Genomic DNA, 22064 nt, shown 5'->3' on the forward strand with positions numbered 1-22064 from the left:
CATTGTGGGTTTGCTGTAACCCTTGTTATCACTGACTACTGAGTACCATAGTTCATTTGTACAAGGCTGTATATGGTGTTGCCGGGTATTAGATTTGGGTTGTTATGTGCACTAGATACCATGTTGTGATCAGCTGCCTTTGTTGACACCTTATAGTTAGAGCAACAGGAGATGTATTTGCATTAGATCATGTGTCTTTTTGCTACTCCTTTACTTGCAGCAAGCTAACTATTCTGTGTGTACAGACAATATGAAAAATATTATGAGCAGCTGGTCTCGTTGATACCTTATAGCCACAACACTGGGAGATACATTTGTAATAGATTATGTGTCTTTAAGTGGTTCAAATACGATACAGCATGATACTATTGTTTGGATCCCTACAGATGCCCATTGCATAGCTATACTCTAGGAACTAAGAATATATCATTTCTTACAGGCATCAATCATCCAATGGGCATCCAAGATATTCTGTCCACCCTCAGTATTCCTGTATATAAATCCTTAACAGCACACTAGAATGTCTGTTCTTATATACAGGTATTAATACATCTATCTATTCACTAAGCAGGATCACATACTGTAGGGTTTGGCACATTTTGATACCATACTTACACAACGACGTATGTAGATTTCTGTCCATTAGGACTACATATTAGGACAGAATTAACTAACAAGACTATATAAATATTCTACTCCACTACAGGGAGTTGTATTAATTTATTTTAATAGTTCATTGTTATTGTGTATTGTGTAAATATATATTGATGTAATAAAATGTTATTATTTTGTTCATTATTACTGATCCCACAGTTGTTAAGAGATTGACCAGAAGGAGGTATTAGTTGATGGGTCACCATTTTGCCTTACACCAAAACCAATACCGGCATTCAATTGCAAACATTAGGGGGTTTCATTCTGACTCTCTTGGGGTCAACTCTGTATCATACGTACTTTACAGGAACAAATCCTCCCTAAGTCTGCTGGTCAGAAAGCGTATCGCACAGCAGATGCTAATGCCATTTATCGACTACGGGGACATAGTATACGGCTCACACCCCAAATTCACCTTGGCAAACTTGACACCCTCTACAATTGAATATGCCATTTGTTCTCCAATGCAACTGAAACACACATCACTGCGAAGTACTCAAAGAACTAGATTGGCCATTACTTGAGTCTAGACGCAAAGTTCATCTCTCCTGTCTTGCCTTCAAATACTTTCTGGGCAAGCTACCCATCTATCTGAACAAGCTCCTCACCCCTACCACATGCAGCACTTATCATCTGAGATTTGACTCCAAAAGACTGTTCATGCTCCCAAGGTTCAACAAAGTATCCGGCCGCTCCTCCTCTTATCGTGCACTCCAAAACTAGAACAATCTACTGGAGACTCTCACAGCCGCCACCAGTCTAAGTTCTTTCAAAACTAAAGCGGTCTCACATTTTAATCTGGTCTGTAACAGTTACATACGCATATAATATATATTATCTCTAACTATACATGCTATGTCTTGTATATAATGTATACTCTGTTCACTTATATAACTGTATTTGTAACCATGTATTATTTGTCATCTTAACTCTATGCCCAGGACATAATTGAAAACGAGAGGCAACTCAATGTATTACTTCCTGGTAAATCATTTTATAAATAAATAACTAGGTCAATGCACACATTGAGAGTATATGGTGGTGTTTGTCAGTCAGTGCACAGCACAATGTGACAGACTGACCAGACACCAAATAACAGAGAGCACAGGGACTATGTGTAAGCAAAAATAATTATATTTAAGGTAAGTGCCTACCTGACAAATAGTATGATATGTTCCTTTCTCAAAACAGCTGAAAAGGTCCCTTTGTGGATCAAAAGGTTGGGTGTGAATGCACACTGTACTTGAAATGCAGTTATTTTTGGCCAGGGGCGCTTATACTCTTAGGGGATAATTCTATATACATAAAAGTGACAATTCAGGATGTTATTGGCCAAAATCTCTCTATTGAAGTCCATCAGGATTTATGGTGAAAATGGCCGCTTTGGATTATATAGAATTTACTCCTTAATCATTCTATGAACTGGAGATGAGGCACAATTTAGTCTTAACATGAAACTTACTTCAGATCCAAAGTAGATTGGGGAAAAGCCATTATTTTGAGCCGCAAACTCATCAAGCAAATTTAAGGAAAGTGTAGACGCTGGACATTTGTATTTAGAAAAGGGCACTAAATATGGCCTTAGTCTACATGTCTTGTCATTTTAATTTTGTTGTGTTGGGGTGGAGTTGGGGTCCCCAACTTAAATGTAAAATAATTCCAAATTAAATTTGCTCCTATAAAGTTTTTTTTACATTCTTTATAAGCCATCATTTTAACAATATGAAACATATTTAATAAGCTATTCAAGTAAATGGGATGTAAATTATTTTCAGAGTGATCCAAAGAGGTTTTTCTGGCACACATCTCACTTCTGCACTCAATATCAACTGCCGGTGCTCCAGTATCTGGGATTGTCCTGTAGATCCCAAGGTTTTCACAGGAAAAAGAGATGATCCAGGCACACAAACTTTGCAAAATAAGTAATTTAATACATCTTAAGAGACCAACGTTTCGAGTGCTACACACTCTTTGTCAAGGTGAGGGCCCTCACCTTGACAAAGAGTGCGTAGCACTCGAAACGTTGGTCTCTTAAGCTGTGTTAAATTACTTATTTTGCAAAGTCCGTGTGCCTGGATCATCTCTTATTCATGTAAAGTATTTTCCCAAGCTAGAAGGTATCTTATAGCAGAAGACTGCTTAGTAAACATGGGCCCCATTATTTGCAAGTCCTATGCTAACTATTGAGTAGTGAGGCATAAATGAAGCTTAAGGATTCTAGATACAAAGGCATTTTTTCACAAAAATTGGAGCAAAAAGTGTAATTTTCGTTTGGTGCATCAAGGTTTTTGCTTAATTTTTGTCCCAGTGCACCCACTGGCATTTTAGAAACGGTGAACTTTTTACCCAAATATGCAAAGCTTGTGAATTTTGCCGTCTTTTTTACTTCATGAAAAAAAATTACTTTTAAAAAAAATGTTCACAAGCAGTACACCAGGTAATAATCTACACGAAGGGGGATTTTGATAACGAAGGGGAGAGGGCAGCGAGAGAAAGTCGGAGAGATTGGGGGACACCCGGTGGTAGAGAGAAAGAGAAAACACATCTACAGTATACAACATGTTAAGAGATACATGTGAACAGATCTGAGATACTGCACCTGGGAAATAAGCACATTTGAATATGCAAATAAGCTAATTTAGCTAAGCAAGTTAGTTTATTTTCCAGGTGTCTCTCCATACGTTGTATAGATGAGGGGTTTAGGAGATTGTGTAATGTCAATGGGTACTGTACTAATTAGGACTCTTACACATTCCCTACTCCAACAGATACCATATTTCAGGGTAAATTCTTCTCTGGTGAAAGGTGCCAATTTTATTTGAAATATAAAATTTCGCTCCCACGTGTCAATTTTGCTCCAACGTTTTAGGTCCCAGGGAATGTTTTTGCAATTTTTTCACTTTTATTAAAGTGTGAGGGAAACATTGGCAAAGCAAATTTGGGCAAGTTTGCACATCTGTATTGGGGAGGTCCAAAAGCAGGAGCTACTGAGGCGCTGTATGGTGCACAGATTATAATGAAAGATGTATGAAATTGTGTGTCTATGCACGTTTTCTGCATAAAAAATTCTGCTAGGTTTAGGGTAGAGAAAATGTCTGGTTTCCAACAATAAGTACCAGACGTACAAAACAGATTTGACGTAACAGTGGACGGACAAAATTGTGCAGTGTATCATAACACATTTTCTCTGCTCCAAAATTGTCTTGCAACATAGATCCCTAAATTAGTAATATGAAAGTCAATTGCAAATTCTGTCCAATGACAGAGACATGCATGGACCTATTGAGGCAATATGAACCCCTACCTAAACAAATCCCTGCAAAACTATCTGACTTCTGACTTCGACTTAAAATAGTATCCTATTGAAGAAAAATTAATTCCAGTACTCACATTTCTGTATTCAATTTATTCTAATAAAATGCCTCGTTTTTTCGAAGCAAAACACAGAACTCTTTGAAATTTCTCTTGAAATAGGCTCGCAAGCTTACAACGCTTTGGCCAAAAGGTTAAACTAAATGACCCTATTTCAAGAGAATATATAAGTATTTTACTGTGTATTTCTGTCATGTTGGATGTAGCATTGGGCTTCCCTGTTGTCTGTTGTATACATGTGCCACGCTCAATAGCACTCCATTTTGACACATATATATATATATATATATATATATATTGTGAGGCTCAGGGGTTCCCAAAAAGAGCTTACTGGGGTTCTGTGTTTTGTTAACCCATTCTAAGCTGTTCCAGCTGGTGGAGGTTAGTGGCTCCTCCTTCCCAGGTTTTAAGCCCGCCCCTCCCCACTTCCCTAGTTTGCAAGTGCCTCATTCTGCTGAATATAGACCCACTGTGGTCTTTCTCCCTCCTAATAGAGGTAAATGAGAATTTTAATCCTAATAGAGGTATATTAGTATTTTATCTGGTAGTGTTAGGCCTTGCGAACAGGTGTCTGCCTTGACGTGGCTCGCAAGCTTACAACGCTTTGGCCAAAGGGTTAAACTAAATGACCCTATTTCAAGAGAATTCCCCCAAACGTCCCATCCTTGCATTCCGGCAACCACCAAACCTCAGACAGAAGTTAGTCAACAGAAAACTTCATAACAAACTCAAGGATGCTGAGAATGACACAAGACCATGCAACATTACACGCTGAAAACTTATATATGATTCAGTGCGGCAAATGTGACCAAGGATACTAGATCGGTGAAACCAGCCCAAAAATTCAAACCAGAAGGAACTCGAGTGGAATAGCACTTCTCACAGAAAGATCTTCCATAAATGATTTAAAAATCCAAAACCGCAAAGGAATTTTAAAAACACTCAAGAACGGAAAACATTTGAACTCAAAATAATCACACTCTTTGACACTGAAAAAAGAGGACTTAATATTGATATGGAATTTCTTACATACCCTTCAGATACACTTTTGTGTATCCAAATGTTCTGTAATGTTTCTCCCTTCCTCTGTGTTAATTTTACAATCAATCCCCCCCTCTGCACCCCCCCCCCCTTCCCTTCACACCGCTGTTGGATGTTTGGTGCTATTTCTCACTATCCTTTTCATCCATTTATGGCCCTGTCTGTTTATGTACTGTCCCCTCTGCTGTTCCTTCTCTACATTTTCTGCCTTACATTGTTATTTGGATTTTACACCAGAGTTAAATGTTAAACTCTGTGAATCTCTGTAAATCAGCATTTACTGTACTTGACCTGGAAAAAGAGAGAGAACTCTCAAAAGCTTATCCTATAATATAAATTGTTAGTCCAAATAAAAAAGGCATTGCCCAATACTGACATACTCATTTATTCTGCACTAATGGAATTATAGAAACTACAATCCATTACTTATTCAAATCGAAATAATTCCACCATGATTAAATTTGGATTAGCTCCTCATTCCTATAATAAATTTGACATTACATACGGTCAAGAGGTATTATGTGAGGTTTTTTTTTGCAAATTTGATAGGGGAAATTGTGTTCAGTGCACCTCAACCCCCCTCTACAATGTGTGTCATTTTATATAGGTGGGAAGCACATTTATTTCAGCTGCGGGACCCCCTGGAACCTGAGATATTGGGATACTTACCGGTGAAGGTGCCGCCAGTACGTCATGAAGGTTTAAATAACCCGTGTTGGATTATGTGGCTTCCTATTGGCTTGCGTAGAGGGGAACGGACCGGCGGCACCTTCCCCAATAAAGTATTTTATGACGCAGGGGGTCCCAGAAGCTGAAATGAATGCAGTTCAGCTCCGGAAAACTGCTTCATATCTCGTACAAAATGGGTTAAAAAAATAAATAAATAGACTACGCAGAACCACTCCTTTAAATGTTTCTCAATTTACATGATTTTATATATCAGCATTTGATGTCAAGCCAGGTAACATTTATATGGGTCAATAATATGGACAGCAAATGACTTCCATTAGACAGGAAGCATGCACCTGTATAGACTACTAAATCAGTCTATACAATAAATTACACAGAAATATTATAACAACTATTTTTGTTGTTTGAAAAAGCGTGGATTTTGCACTGTTCCCCGGAAATGTTTACACTCAATTCATAATTAAGATTGTTTATTTATAATAATATCTTATAACAAAATATTTTTCTTTGCGAACACCAACGTTGTCCTTCGCCTAAAAAAAATATAAAAGAATGTAGCATGTCCAAGACTAAAGATCTACAACCCTTCCCGTTCATCTTGGGACAAACAAACAAGAGTAGAAAATGTATGTAATGTATGCAGCAAACATTGAAACCCAACAATGCGACCAAGCAACACCCCCCCACCATCAAAAAACAGTACCTTGTTAGAATAGTGTGACACATATTGTTCACTAGACTGTTGTCCCATACCTTGTCACAGAAGACCTTGATCTGGCAGTACGCCCGGTGAATCGGTTTGTTGCTGCGGTTGTTATAGCTGTACGTGTCAATCTGGATCATGAGCGGAAGGCCTTTGACCCCTTTCTGTGAGGAGAAATCTGTGCTCAGACAATTCACTGTGATGAAAATCTGGGGAAGGACAATAAAAAAAAGTGAATTTGTACAAATCCGGCCACAATGACTAGAATGGGAAGAATACAACGTGTACGACAGCGTATGCGTGTGGTCATATGCAAGGAATGTGGAGAAGGTTGAAAGTCTTTTGTCTTAGTCACGAATAATCACAAATGCTACCCAGTATTATACATTAACCCAGCGGTGCTCAAAATGGGGGGCGCGGACCGTTGCAGAGGCCACGCGCTCTTCCCCCAGGCATTTAATTTAATGCCGGGGGAACCCGCGAGGCCTCTGCAACAAGGAAATTTACCTTGTTTCAGACGCATCTCCATGGCAACGTGGTGTCAAGTGACACCGTGGGGTCATGTGATGTGACGTCGCCGGCATCAAATGACGCCGCGGATCACGTGACATGATGTGACCCCGGAGCGTCATTTGACGCATGTGGAAGATAGGAGAGGGGGCGGGAGAGGGGGCGGGAGACCGGGGGAGGCCTGGCAGGGGGGCGCAGCTTAAAACGTTTGCGCTCCCCTGCATTAACTCATCATTTGCCAGAGTCGCCAGCAATGCATTGCACAACTGGCAACCAATATGGCTTATGCTTTAAAATAGTTTTCAATTGTAGTCTAGCTAAGGGGTGCACACAATTTTTCTGGGGGGCAGGGGCGGTTGCAGAGGCCCCGCGCTCTTCCCCATGGCATTTAAATTAAATGCCGGGGGATCGCGTGAGGCCCCTGCAACTTCACTTACCGGGATTCAGGGGCCTGGTGTGACATGTTGTCATGGCGACGAGGGGTCAAATTACGCTGCAGGTCACGTGACGTGATGTCACATGACCCCACGGCATCATTTGACGCTGGCAAAAGAGGTAAGGGGGCGCGAGTACAGGCGAGTACAGGCGGGAGCAGGCAGGGGGGCACAGCTCAAATAGTTTGCGCACACCTGGGTCTAGTTTAAGGTGCTGTTACATTGTATTAAAGAATAATATTGTCATTTAAAGAGGCAATCCAAGCGGTATATTTTTTTCTTTTGTCATTGTTGTAATACAGGATTGAAGCAGGGGGTCTCCAGAGCTGAACTCGATTCATTTCAGCTGAGGGACCCCCCTGGTTCCAGAGGTACTTGCCTCTGTAGGGGGTGCCGGTAGCCACTCCAGGGTTTGCTATATATCTACTTTTCAAAGCTCCCGGGCCCTGCAGGCCAATCGGAAGACGTGATGTTATCAGGTGCGTCTTCCTATTGGCCCATGTGATGAGGAAGCTGAAAAATGCAGAAAACTGGAGAGATACCGGCACCCCCTTTGCAGGTGTGTATCTCCAGAAGCAGGAGGTTCCCGGAGCTGAAATAAATGGGGTTGAGCTCCGGAAACCTGCTGCTTCAAACCTGTATTAAAAAAATACGACGGCTTGGATTGCTCATATAAGTGGGGGGGGGGGGGGAAGAGCAGTCTATCAAACATCAATACGTGGAATCTAATCAAGCTGAAAAGTATTACTGTATATCTTCAAAGAATAATAAATCATTAGATATCTATCACAGAAAGGCTTAAGAAAGGGCAAAGGCTATGCCTAAAATCTCCCCTGCTTCTAGTTACCCATTTATATGTCATTCTTGAGAGATGTATAGTATTTTGTTGTTTTGATTTTTTATATTCCTGCATAGGTCATTTTTTTGCAATTCTGAAGTAAACAGGGCAACATTCCGAAACACCAATCTCTCAAAGTGTTCTTATGAGTGCAGGAGGCCCACACTGTTTTTTTTTAAATAAAGTATATACTGTATAAATAAACAAAAATCAAAGGCACAAAGAAAGTATGGCTCAAGTGGATAGAAACTGGGCCAAAAAAAAAGAGGGCCGGGGAGAAAAAATAAATAAATATATATATATTAATATATTTATTTATTTTCTCCCCGGCCCTCTATATATATATATATATTCTCCGCGGCCCTCTATATATATATATATATATATATTAAAAACAATGAGGTACAAAACAAGTTACAAAAAGGGTACAAAGTATTCAGACGAAGAGAGCGCGAAACACGTGTTGAGGTGGATTTTTCCAAACAGAGTCCCCCTGGTGTCTTCATGGGCTGTGGCTGCTATGCTTTGCACTCTTCATATGAAGACAAGGACTCTCTTTACAATATTTCACAAGCTTGCCTTGCTGATATCATGTAGCAATGGGCTAAATAGGGAGCTGATGCATGTTGTTTCAATGTCTGCATCAATAACGTATTTTCCGATGTTATGTTTGCAAACATGTTTGTAATTATGCATTTTTTTTCCTATGGGGGCTAAAGTATATTGAGGTTTGATATTTGTTGCTACCTTCCTGTCATTGAGCATTTGTTGCACCTCATTATACCTCATATTATGCACTTTATATTCTACCTTTACGTATACCATGTGGGATATACTATTGACTTTCAAGAAGTCGGACATGGTGTGTTTTTAACTTTTTAGCCACTGTTTGTTATTGTTACTTATTTTTTTGTAATACATTTTGGAAAATTGGATTGAAAATATATGTTTTACTTTTTATATATATATTCCTTATGCTGGAAGCTGGACAAGGAATTACATGCTATTTACTACAAGAGATTCTAAAAGCACTACCAGACACACACACACACACACACACACACACACACACACACACACACACACACACACACACACACACACACACACACACAGGTCCCTTTCAAAGCAAAGGGATTAAAGACTGATATTGACGAGGCAGAGGCCCCAGCATGGGGTCGTAGGCTCCTTAAGGGCTGCAACGTTCTGATTGGCGGGAGCTGGGGGGGGGGGGGGGAGTCGGCTAACCCCCCCCTTCCCCCTCGGTGTGGGAAAGGCTGCTTGTCCCCTCCCATGCAGGGGGAGGGGGGAGAGAGGGTATAAAGAGTGGGGCCCCAGGGGAGAGAGACAGAGCTAACGGAATTCCCACCCACCCATCCCCAATGTTTTGCTATTGTATTAAACTGTTGGAATGTTATATTAACATGATTTTGTATCAAACAGGGGCAGTTTGTCTCCTCGTCAAAGCGGAGCTGCCGCGCCAGCCAAGCTCAGGAGACGGAGAACGGGTGAGGACCTTAGGGTCCGTCCCTCAGCTGGAGCCCCTAGAACAGCTCGCCAGGCTGGAGGCGCCGGCTTTAGGGCCGGGCCGGCCTATGCCCAATTAACGCTGGTAAAAGGCTGGACACCAGCTTTAGGGCTGGGCCTAAGCTGACCCTAGGGGCAGGAGGGGGAGGGAAGCAGCCCAACATCGGCTGAATGAGGCTCTCCCCCTCCCATCTTACAATGCTTTGGGCAGGGGGAGGGAGCGGGCCAATTGCTGGCTGCCTGGGCAAGGATCTCCCCCCCCCCCCCCATTCACATGCTATGGGCGGGGGAGGGAGCGCGGCCAATCGCTGGCCGCTGGGCAAGCATCTTCCCCCCATTTTGCATGGATCATGCTTGGCTGGCGGGCAGGCTGGTAGGATTTTAACAGCGGATGTTAAAATAAAGCTGTGACCTTTTCTTCCAACATTGTGTGGTCTCCATTATTTGGTTTAGCGTCACAAAGGAGGGGCGGCGCATAAAGCCTTTAAGAATCATATATGTTGTATTTCTATGATTAGCCACAGTTAGGCATTTTCATCCCTTTTCAGACACATTTTTTACAAGTCAGTAGTTATAATGTAGCAGCAGTTAAACTCAAGGGATGTATGTCTTTTTCCAACCTAAACTATTATCTTACTTTGTTATTCTTCTATAAGAGAAAATTAACAAAAGGCTCAGTCTTCGATTGAGCCACATGTGCTGAAGCTGGGATATCCTTAAAACCTGACCTGCTGGGGGCGTCTTGAGGACTGAAGTTGAGCACCAGTGATTTAAGATATGTTTTAGACATGTTTTAGACATTTCCAAATTGAGACCTACAAGCCTTACCCTACGAAGGGACACATATTTAAATCAGTAATCTCCTTAATTCCGGATTTTTCTTTATATTGCCTAAACGAAGACGTGCACGATTAGAAACAATTAGCAGTGTTACACAAGATCGAAAGCAAGTTTTTCTCAAAGCAGCAGCTTCGTACTTACTTGAAATACTTAGCTTTCATGTTTCTCCCAAATATAAAGCTACTATAGGATTTCAGAAACTACTAGAGGACTTTATATAAGGCGGCTTCTAATTAGATTAGAAAAGCAAGCAATTAAATGTATGTTGTAGTAAAAACTCATCTTTGGACTGGTTGGACCACTCCTTTAACCTGCAAACACCCCTCACTGGGTTCTTGGATGAAACAAATGCCTCCTGTTACTTTATTTACATGTAATAAGTGGCCCTGCTTTATAGGCACTTTAGTGGTCTCTGTGCCTATAAAATACTCACAAGACGCAAGACATTTTACAGCCATGCCAAGGTCTCTGGCAAATGTTTACATTCTTTTATTGAAACTGTTGACCTATACCACACCCCAGTAACTACCCCTAATCTGTCCCAACCCTATACTGTAGTTCAAGTACAGTACAAAGTGAATGCCATTGCAACATCACTCTCACAAGACTCCATTGTCTTACTGGGATAGCAAATACGAAACATAGAACCCATGAGTACTTGTGCATGTCTCCCTCAAGTGAAGCCGTGTCTGCTGTTAAAAGCAATCCCCTCCAAAGCAAAAATGAAGTCATAACATCATCTGATAAGTCAAATATTTTATTTGTTTGCAGCGATTTTACCTGTTTATTATTTTAGCCGTTACCATGGCAACCTCCGGTTTCTTAACCCATACATTGCCCTTTAGAAATGTTCTTCTATTCTCCACTCCCTGCTGCAACCAATGAAGCTTTAATTTAGCCTACTGGAAAAGCTGATAAATAGAAATAACTCTTGCTTCACTCATTATTTCTATGTAATAAACCTCAACATACAATGGGGTCTTTGCCCCTTCCCCTGCAACTTCAATACTCCCAGGCTTGAGGGAAGAATTGAATCTCATTGGTGATCTAATTTGGAGCCCTCCACTGGTTCATAACAGGTACCATGTCAATCAATAGGGTCCAGTGTGAAGCTGATCGTTGGTGTCTGGTGGTGGAGGGACCCTCAGGGCAGCTACCTACACTGCTCCATGACTGCAATGCTGCCTCTGGCGCCAGTCCAGTGCACCTTTTTATCTTGGTCAGGTCACCATCTCAGAGACAGCGGACTGCCACTAGAACGCTGCCTTCTGCATGTCAAGTAGTGTAGGAGGTTCTCCTTCAGATAGTTCTCCCATCAAACATTGATTGCCTCTCCACCAAACCAGACACACACATTTCGCCTGATAAAGGCTCTAAAGCGTAGCCAAAACATTGGGTCAATAAAATAAGTGTTTGCATAATTTTGGTGTGCCTATCCGTGTGTTTGTGTGTGTGTGTGTGTGTGTGTGTGTGTGTGTGTGTGTGTGTGTGTGTGTGTGTGTGTGTGTATATATATACATAAACACACACACTTTTTCTTTTTTTATTTACACCTACACACTTCATTGCATATTCATTCATTGATACACATTTAAATCCTCAATGTGGTATGAAGGTGGCAACGGGTGTTCAAGATCATGTATAGCAGCACGTCTGCTGGTAGCTTTTAACCATACTATGAAAGTTTGAACAACATACTGAGCTAAAATGGGAAAGGTACTTGCCAACATACATATGAGGCTAGCATGGCACGTAAGACCTCAATTCATAAGTATGGAACACACCGAAAAGCAATGGCCATCATTCTCCAGAGGCCAGATTGTCCAAGGGCTAGAACGCGTTCAGGAAGACGGCATGAAGGCCGAGAGTGCTAAGAATTCCCGGAGGTTAAACAAAAAGTGTAATGCAAACCTAAATCTGGCTAACTACAATTGCTGGACTCATTTCAGAGAAGTAGTACTGCAAGAAATGGAAGAATCAGCTGAGTAGGCTTCACAATTGTATTGTAGATCTTTATTTATATAGCGCCATTAATGTACATAGCGCTTCACAGTAGTAATAGACGTGGTAATCAAATAAATATCATATAATATAAATAACAGGTCATGGGAATAAGTGCTTCAGACATAAAAGTAACATTAAGGAAGAGGAGTCCCTGCTCCGAGGAGCTTATAGTCTAATTGGTGGGTAGGGAGAACGTACAGAGACAGTAGGAGGGAGTTCTGGTAAGTGCATCTGCAGGGGCCATGCTTTATATCATGTGCCCAGTATTATCCACAGTGCTATTCATATGCTTGTTTAAGCAAGTGTGTCTTAAGGTGGGTCTTAAAGGTGGATAGAGTGGGTGCTAGTCGGGTATTGAGGGGAAGGGCACTCCAGAGGTGCGGGGCAGTCAGTGAAAAAGGTTTAAGGCAGGAGAGGGCTTTAGATACAAAGGGGGTAGAAAGAAGACATCCTTGAGAAGAACGCAAGAGTCGGGATGGTGTATAATGAGAAATTAGGGCTGAGATGTAAGGAGGGGCAGAAGAGTGTAAAGCTTTAAAAGTGAGGAGAAGAATGGAGTGTGAGATGCAGGATTTGATCGGAAGCCGGGAGAGGGATTTCAGGAGGTGAGACGCAGAGACAAATTTAGGAAAGAGCAGAGCGATTCTGGCAGCAGCTTTAAGGATAGATTGTAGGGGAGACAGGTGAGAGGCAGGAAGGCCGGACAGCAGGAGGTTACAGTAATCAAGACGGGAGAGGATGAGGGCCTGAGTCAGAGTTTTAGCAGTTGAGCAACAGAGGAACGGGTGTATCATACTGATATTACGGAGGAAAAAGCGACAGGTTTTAGAAACGTTTTGAATGTGAGAGGATAATGTGAGAGAGGAGTACAGTGTGACCCGTAAGCAGCGTGCTTGGGCTACTGGGTGAATGATCGTACTTCCAACAGTAATGTGGAAGGAGGTAGTAGGGCCAGATTTGGGAGGAAGTATGAGGAGTTCTGTTTTTGCCATTTTGAGTTTAAGGCGACGGAGGGCCATCCAGGATGATATAGCAGAGAGACATTCAGAAACTTTGGTTTGTACAGCAGGCGTAAGGTCAGGTGTTGAAAAGTAAATTTGTGTGTCGTCAGCGTAGAGGTGATATTTAAACCCAAAAGATGTTATTAGGTCACCTAGAGAGAGTGTGTACAGAGAAAAGAGAAGTGGTCCCAGGACAGAGCCCTGGGGTACCCCCACAGAGAGATCAATAGAGGAGGAGGTGGTGTTAGCAGAAGAGACACTGAAAGTACGATGGGAGAGGTAAGAGGAGATCCAGGATAGAGCTTTGTTCCGAATACCAAGAGTATGGAGAATGTGAAGTAGAAGAGGGTGGTCCACGGTGTCAAATGCTGCGGAGAGGTCGAGTAATAGGAGAAGAGTGTAATGACCTCTGTCTTTGGCAGCATGGAGGTCATCAGTTATTTTAGTGAGGGCTGTTTCCGTGGAGTGAGCAGTGCGGAAGCCAGATTGTAGAGGGTCTAGGAGAGAATAGGTGTTGAGAAAATGAAGCAAGCGAGAGAATACAAGACGTTCAAGGAGTTTAGAGGCAGGAGGGAGACAGGTCGATAGTTAGACGGACAGGTAGGGTCAAGCTTGCTGTTTTTGAGTGATGGTATAACATGTTTGAAGGAGGAGGGAAAAGTACCAGAGTAGAGGGAGGAGTTAAAAATGTGTGTGAGCATAGGGATTATAGTGGGACCAAGAGGTTTTAGGAGATGGGAGGGAATGGGGTCAAGAGGGCAAGTGGTAGAGGTAGAAGAGGAGATCAACAGTGATACACCCTCCTCTGAGACCGTGGAAAAATAGTCAAGGAAGGCAGGAGGAGAGTTAGGAAGAGGTGTAGGATGGGAGGAAGAAACAGACGGGATGTTCTGACGTATGGATTCCACCTTTTCCTTAAAATTGTCAGCAAAGTCCTGAGCGGAGATGGAGGAAGAAGAGGCAGCTAAGGGTGGTTTGAGTAGAGCATCAAAGACAGAGAAGAGTCGGCGTGGGTTAGACTTGTGTGTGTTGATAAGTGAAGAAAAGTAGGCTTGTTTAGCTTGCGAGAGGGCAGAGTTGAGACAGGATAGCATAAATTTCTAGTGAAGGAAGTCTGCGAGAGTATCAGATATCCTCCAGAGGCGTTCAGAGGAACGAGTGGAGGAACGAAGCATGCGCTTGTGGGAATTTAGCCAGGGTCTGGCGTTTGAAAGGCGAGGACGGCAAAGAGAAAGCGGGGCATGTAGATCAAGAGAGGAGGATAAGGCAGAGTTGTAGTCCCTGACCAGGTTGTCAGGGTCTGTAGCAGAGCTGAGAGAGGAGAGGGAGGAGCGTAAAGTGGACAGAAAGTCAGGTAAGTGAATAGAGCGCTGGTTTCTGCAGAACCGGGGGGCAGATGGAGTTGGCGAAGGGGAGAAGCGAGATAGAGAGAATGAGATGAGGTGATGGTCAGAGAGAGGAAAGGGGGAAATGGAGAAATCAGAGAGAGAGAAGTTTTTAGTGAAAACCAGGTCGAGGTAGTGGCCGTCCTTGTGCGTGCTGGCTGCAGTCCACTGCTGAAGGCCAAAAGAAGAGGTTAGAGAGAGAAAGCGGGAAGCCCATGGGAGAGAGGGGTCATCAATGTGGCAATTGAAGTCCCCAAGGAGAAGAACAGGGAAGTCTGAGGAGAGAAAGAAAGAGAGCCAGGATTCAAAGTGAGAGAGAAAGGCAGAAGGGGGTGAGTAGAGGTGGGTGGGCGATAGATGACTGCCACGTGGACAGGGAGAGGAGAGAAGATCTGGACAGTGTGAACCTCAAAGAAGGGAAAAGCAAGAGAGGGAGGAATAGGAAGGGTTCGGTAATGGCAGAGAGAGGAGAGCAGGAGCCCAACGCCTCCACCCCTGCCATCAGGGCGTGGAGTGTGCGAGAAAGAAAGGCCACCATAGGAGAGGGCAGCTTCCAGAGCAGAGTCAGACTGAGTGAGCCAGGTCTCAGTTATAGCAAATACTGTAGGAGCAGAGAGTGAGAGAGAAAGAAGTTATGCACAGAGAGGAGCTTGTTAGAAAGGGAGCGTGCATTCCAAAGAGCACAGGAGAAAGGGAGAGAAGAGGGAGGGTGGCAGGGGATGGGTATGAGGTTGAAGGAGTTGACACCAGGAATAGAGGTTGCATTTGGCAGGTGAGGACGAGAGCATGTAGGAATAAGGCAGGGACCCGGATTGGGAGAGATATCCCCAGAAGCAAGGAGAAGCATGGATACAAAGAGAATGCGTGAGGAGGATTTGTAGGGGTGGGATTTAGTGCAGGCAGTATAGCTATGCAGTGTCAGAGGGTGCAGGTAAGAAAGGAGTTCATGTGAACTCAGAAGTAGTGAAGAAAGGAGAGATGGAGATATATGAATAGAGTTAGAGACATACTGAGCCTGGTAGAAGGAAGTGTATAATTTGAGAAGAAGTGAAGCCACAGCAAAAATAAATGGTAAAGGCAGCATCACAGCAATAGTTAAGTTCTGGGAATAGCTGTTTGGGATCGATAATATCCTCCTTTCCAGCGATGGTCAAATACAGGAATCAGGGCCAATAGGTGTTGTCCACTTCTTCACTTCTTTTGAACTTCCTTTTAAACGTGTTGTCCAGTCCTGCCACTTATAATGGGCCACTTGGACATGGGCTGCAGGCAATTAACAAAACATGGAGAAACAACACAGTAGAGCATGAAAGCTCATTGAAAAGAGCAGCCAGAATCATCGTTCATTTGACAGAGATACAGGCTTCAAATGATCAAAGTCATATGGACAATGAAGTGGAAAACCTCTACCAGAAAATCAACCAATTTAACAAGAAAATTGTAATCTCAAGGTCGTTATGGGTGATTTCAATGCAAAGATTGGTGCCCAGCAGAAAGATGAAGCATCTTTGGTGATGTATAAAGATGAAGTATGTATGGTTACGGTAACAGGAATGAACGTGGGGACAGATTGGTCGAATTTGCAGAATGTGAACATTTCTACATCATGAATTCATTCTTCAAGAAGAATCCAAATAGAAAATGGACATAAGGTAGATCCAATTGAAAAAAGAATGAAATTGACTATATGCTAGATAACATGAAACGTGATTGAAAACTGCACAGTCCTTAACCATTTTGACACAAAGAGTAATAAGCAATTGGTGCGCTGCAAACTGATGAAAAGAAGAAAACTGACTAAAAAGAAGAAAATCAAGAACCTCAAGAATCATGGTAGACAATTTTAACTAGAGCTGAAAAATAGCTCTAGCTTACTCGAAACTTACTGGAGCACAAACAAAAAATGATGAAGATTGTATTTGAAAGGGCAGAAAACACTGGAGGAATGATAAACAAAAAACCAGGATAAGAGAATATCAAATGAGAAAAATCAGTTGAGGAAATCACGAGATATTAAACAATCCAAAGATGCAAGAACAAGAATTAAATATGCAGAGCTGTGCAAGGTGATTCGCAATCGTACAAGTGAAGATGTAAGAAAATTTAACTGTGATATAGTGAAGAAGACTATTGAAGATAACAAAAGCATAAAGACGATGAAACCGCAACTTATGACTGGGAAGAAGCAAATCCTTGTACTCAAAGAAGACAATTGAATAAACAATAAAAGAGACTGAATTTATAAGGAGAGATGATGATTTTTACATGGCATTGTATAAGAACACAGGGCATAATCCAGCAGAAGAGTGAGAAGAAACTACCAAAATAAGTACCATGTGCTCTCCCATCAAGAGGGGCAAAGGGAATAAAATCCATAAAGAATCGTAAGGCTCTGAGGAAGATGGTATTACTACGTAAATCTTGAACGTAGCTGGACAAGAAGTAGGGAAATCCTTACAAAACTCTTTACATACTGTTTGAAGAACAGGACATTTCCAGAACAATGGATCAATGCCATAGTGCAATTGGAAGAATCAAGACAATTTTACAAGGAAACCTTCCACTGTGCCTCAATAGGAATATTTGTGACCAGTGTATTGTGCCTGTGCTCACGTATGAATGTAAAACTTGGACCCTAAATGTAAAGACAATGCAGAAGCGTCAGACAACTCCAATAAGTATAGGTATTTCCCAAAGAGACCGAATGAATGGGTTAGAAACCAAAGAAAAGTCTGTGACATGATCACAAGGATGAAGAAATTAAAATGGAAATGGACCAGACATATCACAAGAAGAAATGACCAACGTTGGACAAAGATGGTACTTGACTAGAATCCAAGGGAAGTTAAAAACAAAGATGAAGACCAAAAGTAAGTTGGGATGATGAAATCAGAAAATTTGTTGGAGCAAGGTGGGGAAGAGAGGCTTGAAACAGCTGTAACTGGACTGGATCATTGAAGAGGCCTTCATTTAGCATACTGTACTGTACTTGCCGCAAACTTGAGACTTTATTTCTCGATGGTTTAGCTACGATCTTATAGGCAAAGGTTGCAAATTCCCCTCAATGTCCTTCTCTATTATATTTTATAGTTTATGTAAATTTTTTGCGTTTGTTGTCACACAAATCCCTGAAATGCAGATTCTGCCTCCATTTGTTATAAGCGGTGTCTGGGTGAATTACTGTTTATTTACTATAATTACATGAGAAAATAGCAACACATCAATGACAATAACAGTCAATTGAAAATAATATTATGAAAGATTGATCAAAGATGATGAAATCTTTGTGAAGAAGAAAGTTCCTTATGTCTAATCGGGCGTTTCCTCTTATCCAATACGAAAACAGATGTTTTGACAGTTCATTTATTTATCGTAAGGCAAAATAACAATAAGCTTCATCTACAGGTCCAGTCTAAACTAAAACATACTATGGATGGAGAACGGAGCATTCTAGATTACTCGATGGTATTGTTGGTTCATTCATTCTTTACGTTCTGACATATCTACTCTAAAAACAGATTTATATAATAAATCCAAGCTATTAATTTGACCTATATATGGCTTGTTATCATGAAACATTAACACAAATAAACAATCTTTGGAAAAGTCTGGGCACAACACTTACCAACTTTTGCGAACCAGAAGAGTGTACATTGTTGCAAAGGTCGGGGGTTAGATAGAGACGTGCAAACTTTTTGCGCTCTTAAGCAAACTTTGCGTATTTCACCCATCTAGATTCAGCGAAAACGTTCGCTTCCGTATAACAGTGTGCAGCAAGTTTGCTTAAGGGGTTAAAAGTCAAAGGGAATTGCATGATCGAATAATTTCAATAGAGAAAAAAAAATAGATCAAAAAATAAAAATGTTGGGTCAACATATTTACGTCTTTTTCAAACAGTGGGGATACGAATCTCAACTGTTTCGTACATCACTAGTCGTGGTCACAGTATAAGATATTTGCGTTTTTGAAGGTTGTGGTGATGTTTCATATCTCGACTTTTTCCTCACCCATGAACGTCCAAATACACTGCGAATGTGCGTGTGTGATATAGTGATATGAGCAGATTAGTTTGAAGGAGGGTTACAAGGAGTTATGCAGTGTAGTTAAGTATACCAAGTACAGCTCAACCCCGTTACAACTCGAATCTGCTTATAACGCGATGCAAGCGTGGCTCCCAATTTTCGTATTTATGAATACTTTACAACACGATTATTGGTATCGTAAATACTTTATTGTACAATGCATACAATTGTACATTATTTCTAACGCTATCCGCTTATAACGCAAGGTGATAGTTTGGACCCCAAGCACAGCGTTATGAGGGGGAATATATTGAATAAATAGCCTTCTCAAATATTGTCAAGACTTCATATAACAGTATATCAAGCACAATGTTGTTGGAGACAGAAAGAGCGTATTGTGAGGATCTTCTAAAAACAAAAGTGATTAATATACCATAGGACAAACAGCGTTTTATAGTTGTTTTTGTCAAACCAGTGTCATATTTCTGCTCTGAACAACACAAAGTTGACCAAATTAAAAAGGACAGCAACTGGTTATATAGTCTGTGATGAGTAAACATTGACCTTTTGTTTACACAATACATAAACTGCGTAGTTTGAAAAAAGGGTGGAGTTCCGTGCAAGCAGGTAAAGACAGGCTATTTGCCTTTTCAACAGATTTAAACACAAGAATATTTAACAGATATATGCAAGATATTATCGTGTTTGACATACGTTGGTCTGGAAGCTCTTATTAGCGCTGATCTTATGTTTTGCTCTGCTTTCAAATCCTTTGTACAGAGACAACAAAGAATAAATTGTTTTATTAGCAGAACTCCATTAATGACTTCTGTTTTTCAGGAGCCGCTCTTACCCCTATTTCCTCCAAAATGTTGTTCTTTGTATTGGAAATATTATTTGTCTCTCTGCACAACTACTGCATGAATAATTGCTTTAATTCAACATGTTTCATTTGAACAGGTGCATTCTTTGCCCAATAATGGATTTCAAAGGGAATACTAATTTTTTTTGAGGTGGTAGAAAAGCAAATCCACATACTAGACATACCCAAACACAATACAAATGCATAGATATGGTTCTGCACTTCGCTTATATCTCAGTGATGCTACGATATTACGTCTCCTGTTGTCATCATGACTTATTGCGTGATATACAGTACTTATGTGATAGAGCACATTGTGAAGGACAGAACTGAACAGCAGCGAGTTTAAACCAGTTAAAGGTGAATTCTGAGGCAAGTACAAGTAAATAAAGTAGGAAGAATGGAAATATTGCTAAAGTTCTTACTGTAGCGCATCAGTAAGCACAGTTATACCTGTTGTTTGCCTCTGCTTTGTAAAAGGGACCGATATAGCCCCTCTAAAGGGATATTTTTTTCATATGTACAATTGCTCTAGGGCAACGTTAGAATGTCATACAAACCAGTGGCTTGGGACCACAACTGGCAGAAGTAACATGGCAACTTTACACTGTTAAAGGAGCACTCCATCCAATAGCCTCTCTTTTTTTAATTTTTTTTTATTGTGAAGCCGGGGGTCCCCAGAGCTAAACCAGGTTCGTTTTAGCTTTGGTACCCCCTGGGTCCTGCTACCGGGAATATCCTGGTTCTTAAATCTCTTGTGGCATGCGGGCCAATAGGCTGCCGTGACCTCCATTTTGTTTCTCCAGCAGGGGATGAAACCGGGGGGGATCTTTGGAGGTAAATATCTCAGAACCATTAGCCCCCAAAGTTGAAATGTACACAGGTCAGCTCCGGAGACCCCCTGCTTCCCAGCTATAAAAAAAAACCAGTAGGTGGAACTTTAAAGACTTTCTGATCTCTTTCCCTCCTGCACTAAGGCCGAGGGCATGGTCAGCGCTTACCCGCTGACCCGCGATGAGCCGCGCTCACACTTACCAGTGAGCCCCTGCAGCCGCAATGAGAGCGGCTTTAGCAGGGGCTCCCGCACGCTTCCGCAGGCGGAGGAGACAGTGGGATTTAAATTTGTGCGCTGAGGGGAGCGGAGGGCCGGTCACGTAAGCGGTTCGCCCAATGAGGGCGAACCAGCTCCGTGACGTCACTGGCTTGCCCCCAGACAGCGGGCAGACTAAGGCCAGGTCAGCCTCCGCGCACCACCGCACGGCTGAAGACCCTATGGACTCAGCCTTAGGAAGCATGTGATGTGGTAAAGACACGTTGATTCCTTTAACTTCATAATTACTTTTCGTAACTCAGATTAAAAGTGCAAGAGGCTCTGTTAGCAAAAATATATTTGTAAAACAAATGAATGTAAGCAAAACTTTAAGCAAAGGAATACTAAAAGCAAACATTTGGCTGTTTTGATTTGTTTGGAATCGTAGATGAATCTTCTTCTTATCCGGGCCTTTGAATGGGAATGTGCTCGTCAATTAAATGTTTACTCAACCTCTACCGCAACCTATCTCTGCCAGACGGCCAATAGAGGGGTGGGGAGGAGGGGAGAGGGCTTTGCCTTTGCAAACACCTGTTCAGCAACCAGTGATATCACAGAAAAGAGAAGACATCAAATCCCTCTCGAGTCTCAATTTACCATGTTTACAAAATCCCCTTAACATTTATTGAAAATCGTTGCAGATGTCCAATTTTTGGAGAAAACAAAATTGTGTTCATCACCTATATTGAACTCCTTATACGTGTCACTGACTTTGGTTAGTTTTGGTTCTGAAAGGAACTGCACGTAATTTGCTGTATTCATAAAGACACCATAACTATAATCAGAGCTACTTTTCCTTATTTGAATTTCTTTACAGTGCTAGTCGGCTCAAACTCTTCTTTTGATCCCTGTAACGTCTCAGAAACATTGTGATCTCATTGGAAACAGTACGAACATTCTGATTTATTCCAATCAATTCTATGCCCTACCAGCGTGTAAACATGATTATCCTTCAGTTATTCTAAACTATCAACTGAAAAAAATGGAAATACCACAAGCACATGATCATTCCTGGGTCAACCTGTGATAAAAATGATGTATTTCTTGAGAGAGGGGTGAGAGAGATGGGGGATAGAAGGAGGGGGGGGAGA

The 22064-nt window shown here is 41.7% G+C and overlaps 1 protein-coding gene across 6 annotated transcripts in view; it reads right to left on the reverse strand.

Moving 5' to 3' along the window:
- GRHL2 (grainyhead like transcription factor 2) overlaps nucleotides 1-22064 on the reverse strand; it is a 149904-nt gene that overhangs the window by 50930 nt on the left and 76910 nt on the right. For all 6 annotated transcript variants that reach the window (XM_075582578.1, XM_075582577.1, XM_075582582.1 and 3 more), the window contains exon 9: nucleotides 6511-6669. In XM_075582578.1, the coding sequence (XP_075438693.1) occupies nucleotides 6511-6669 (159 nt within the window). The remainder of the gene's footprint in view (nucleotides 1-6510; nucleotides 6670-22064) is intronic.

The sequence above is a fragment of the Ascaphus truei genome, chromosome 2 (assembly GCF_040206685.1).
Source record: "Ascaphus truei isolate aAscTru1 chromosome 2, aAscTru1.hap1, whole genome shotgun sequence".
Lineage (NCBI taxonomy): Eukaryota > Metazoa > Chordata > Amphibia > Anura > Ascaphidae > Ascaphus > Ascaphus truei.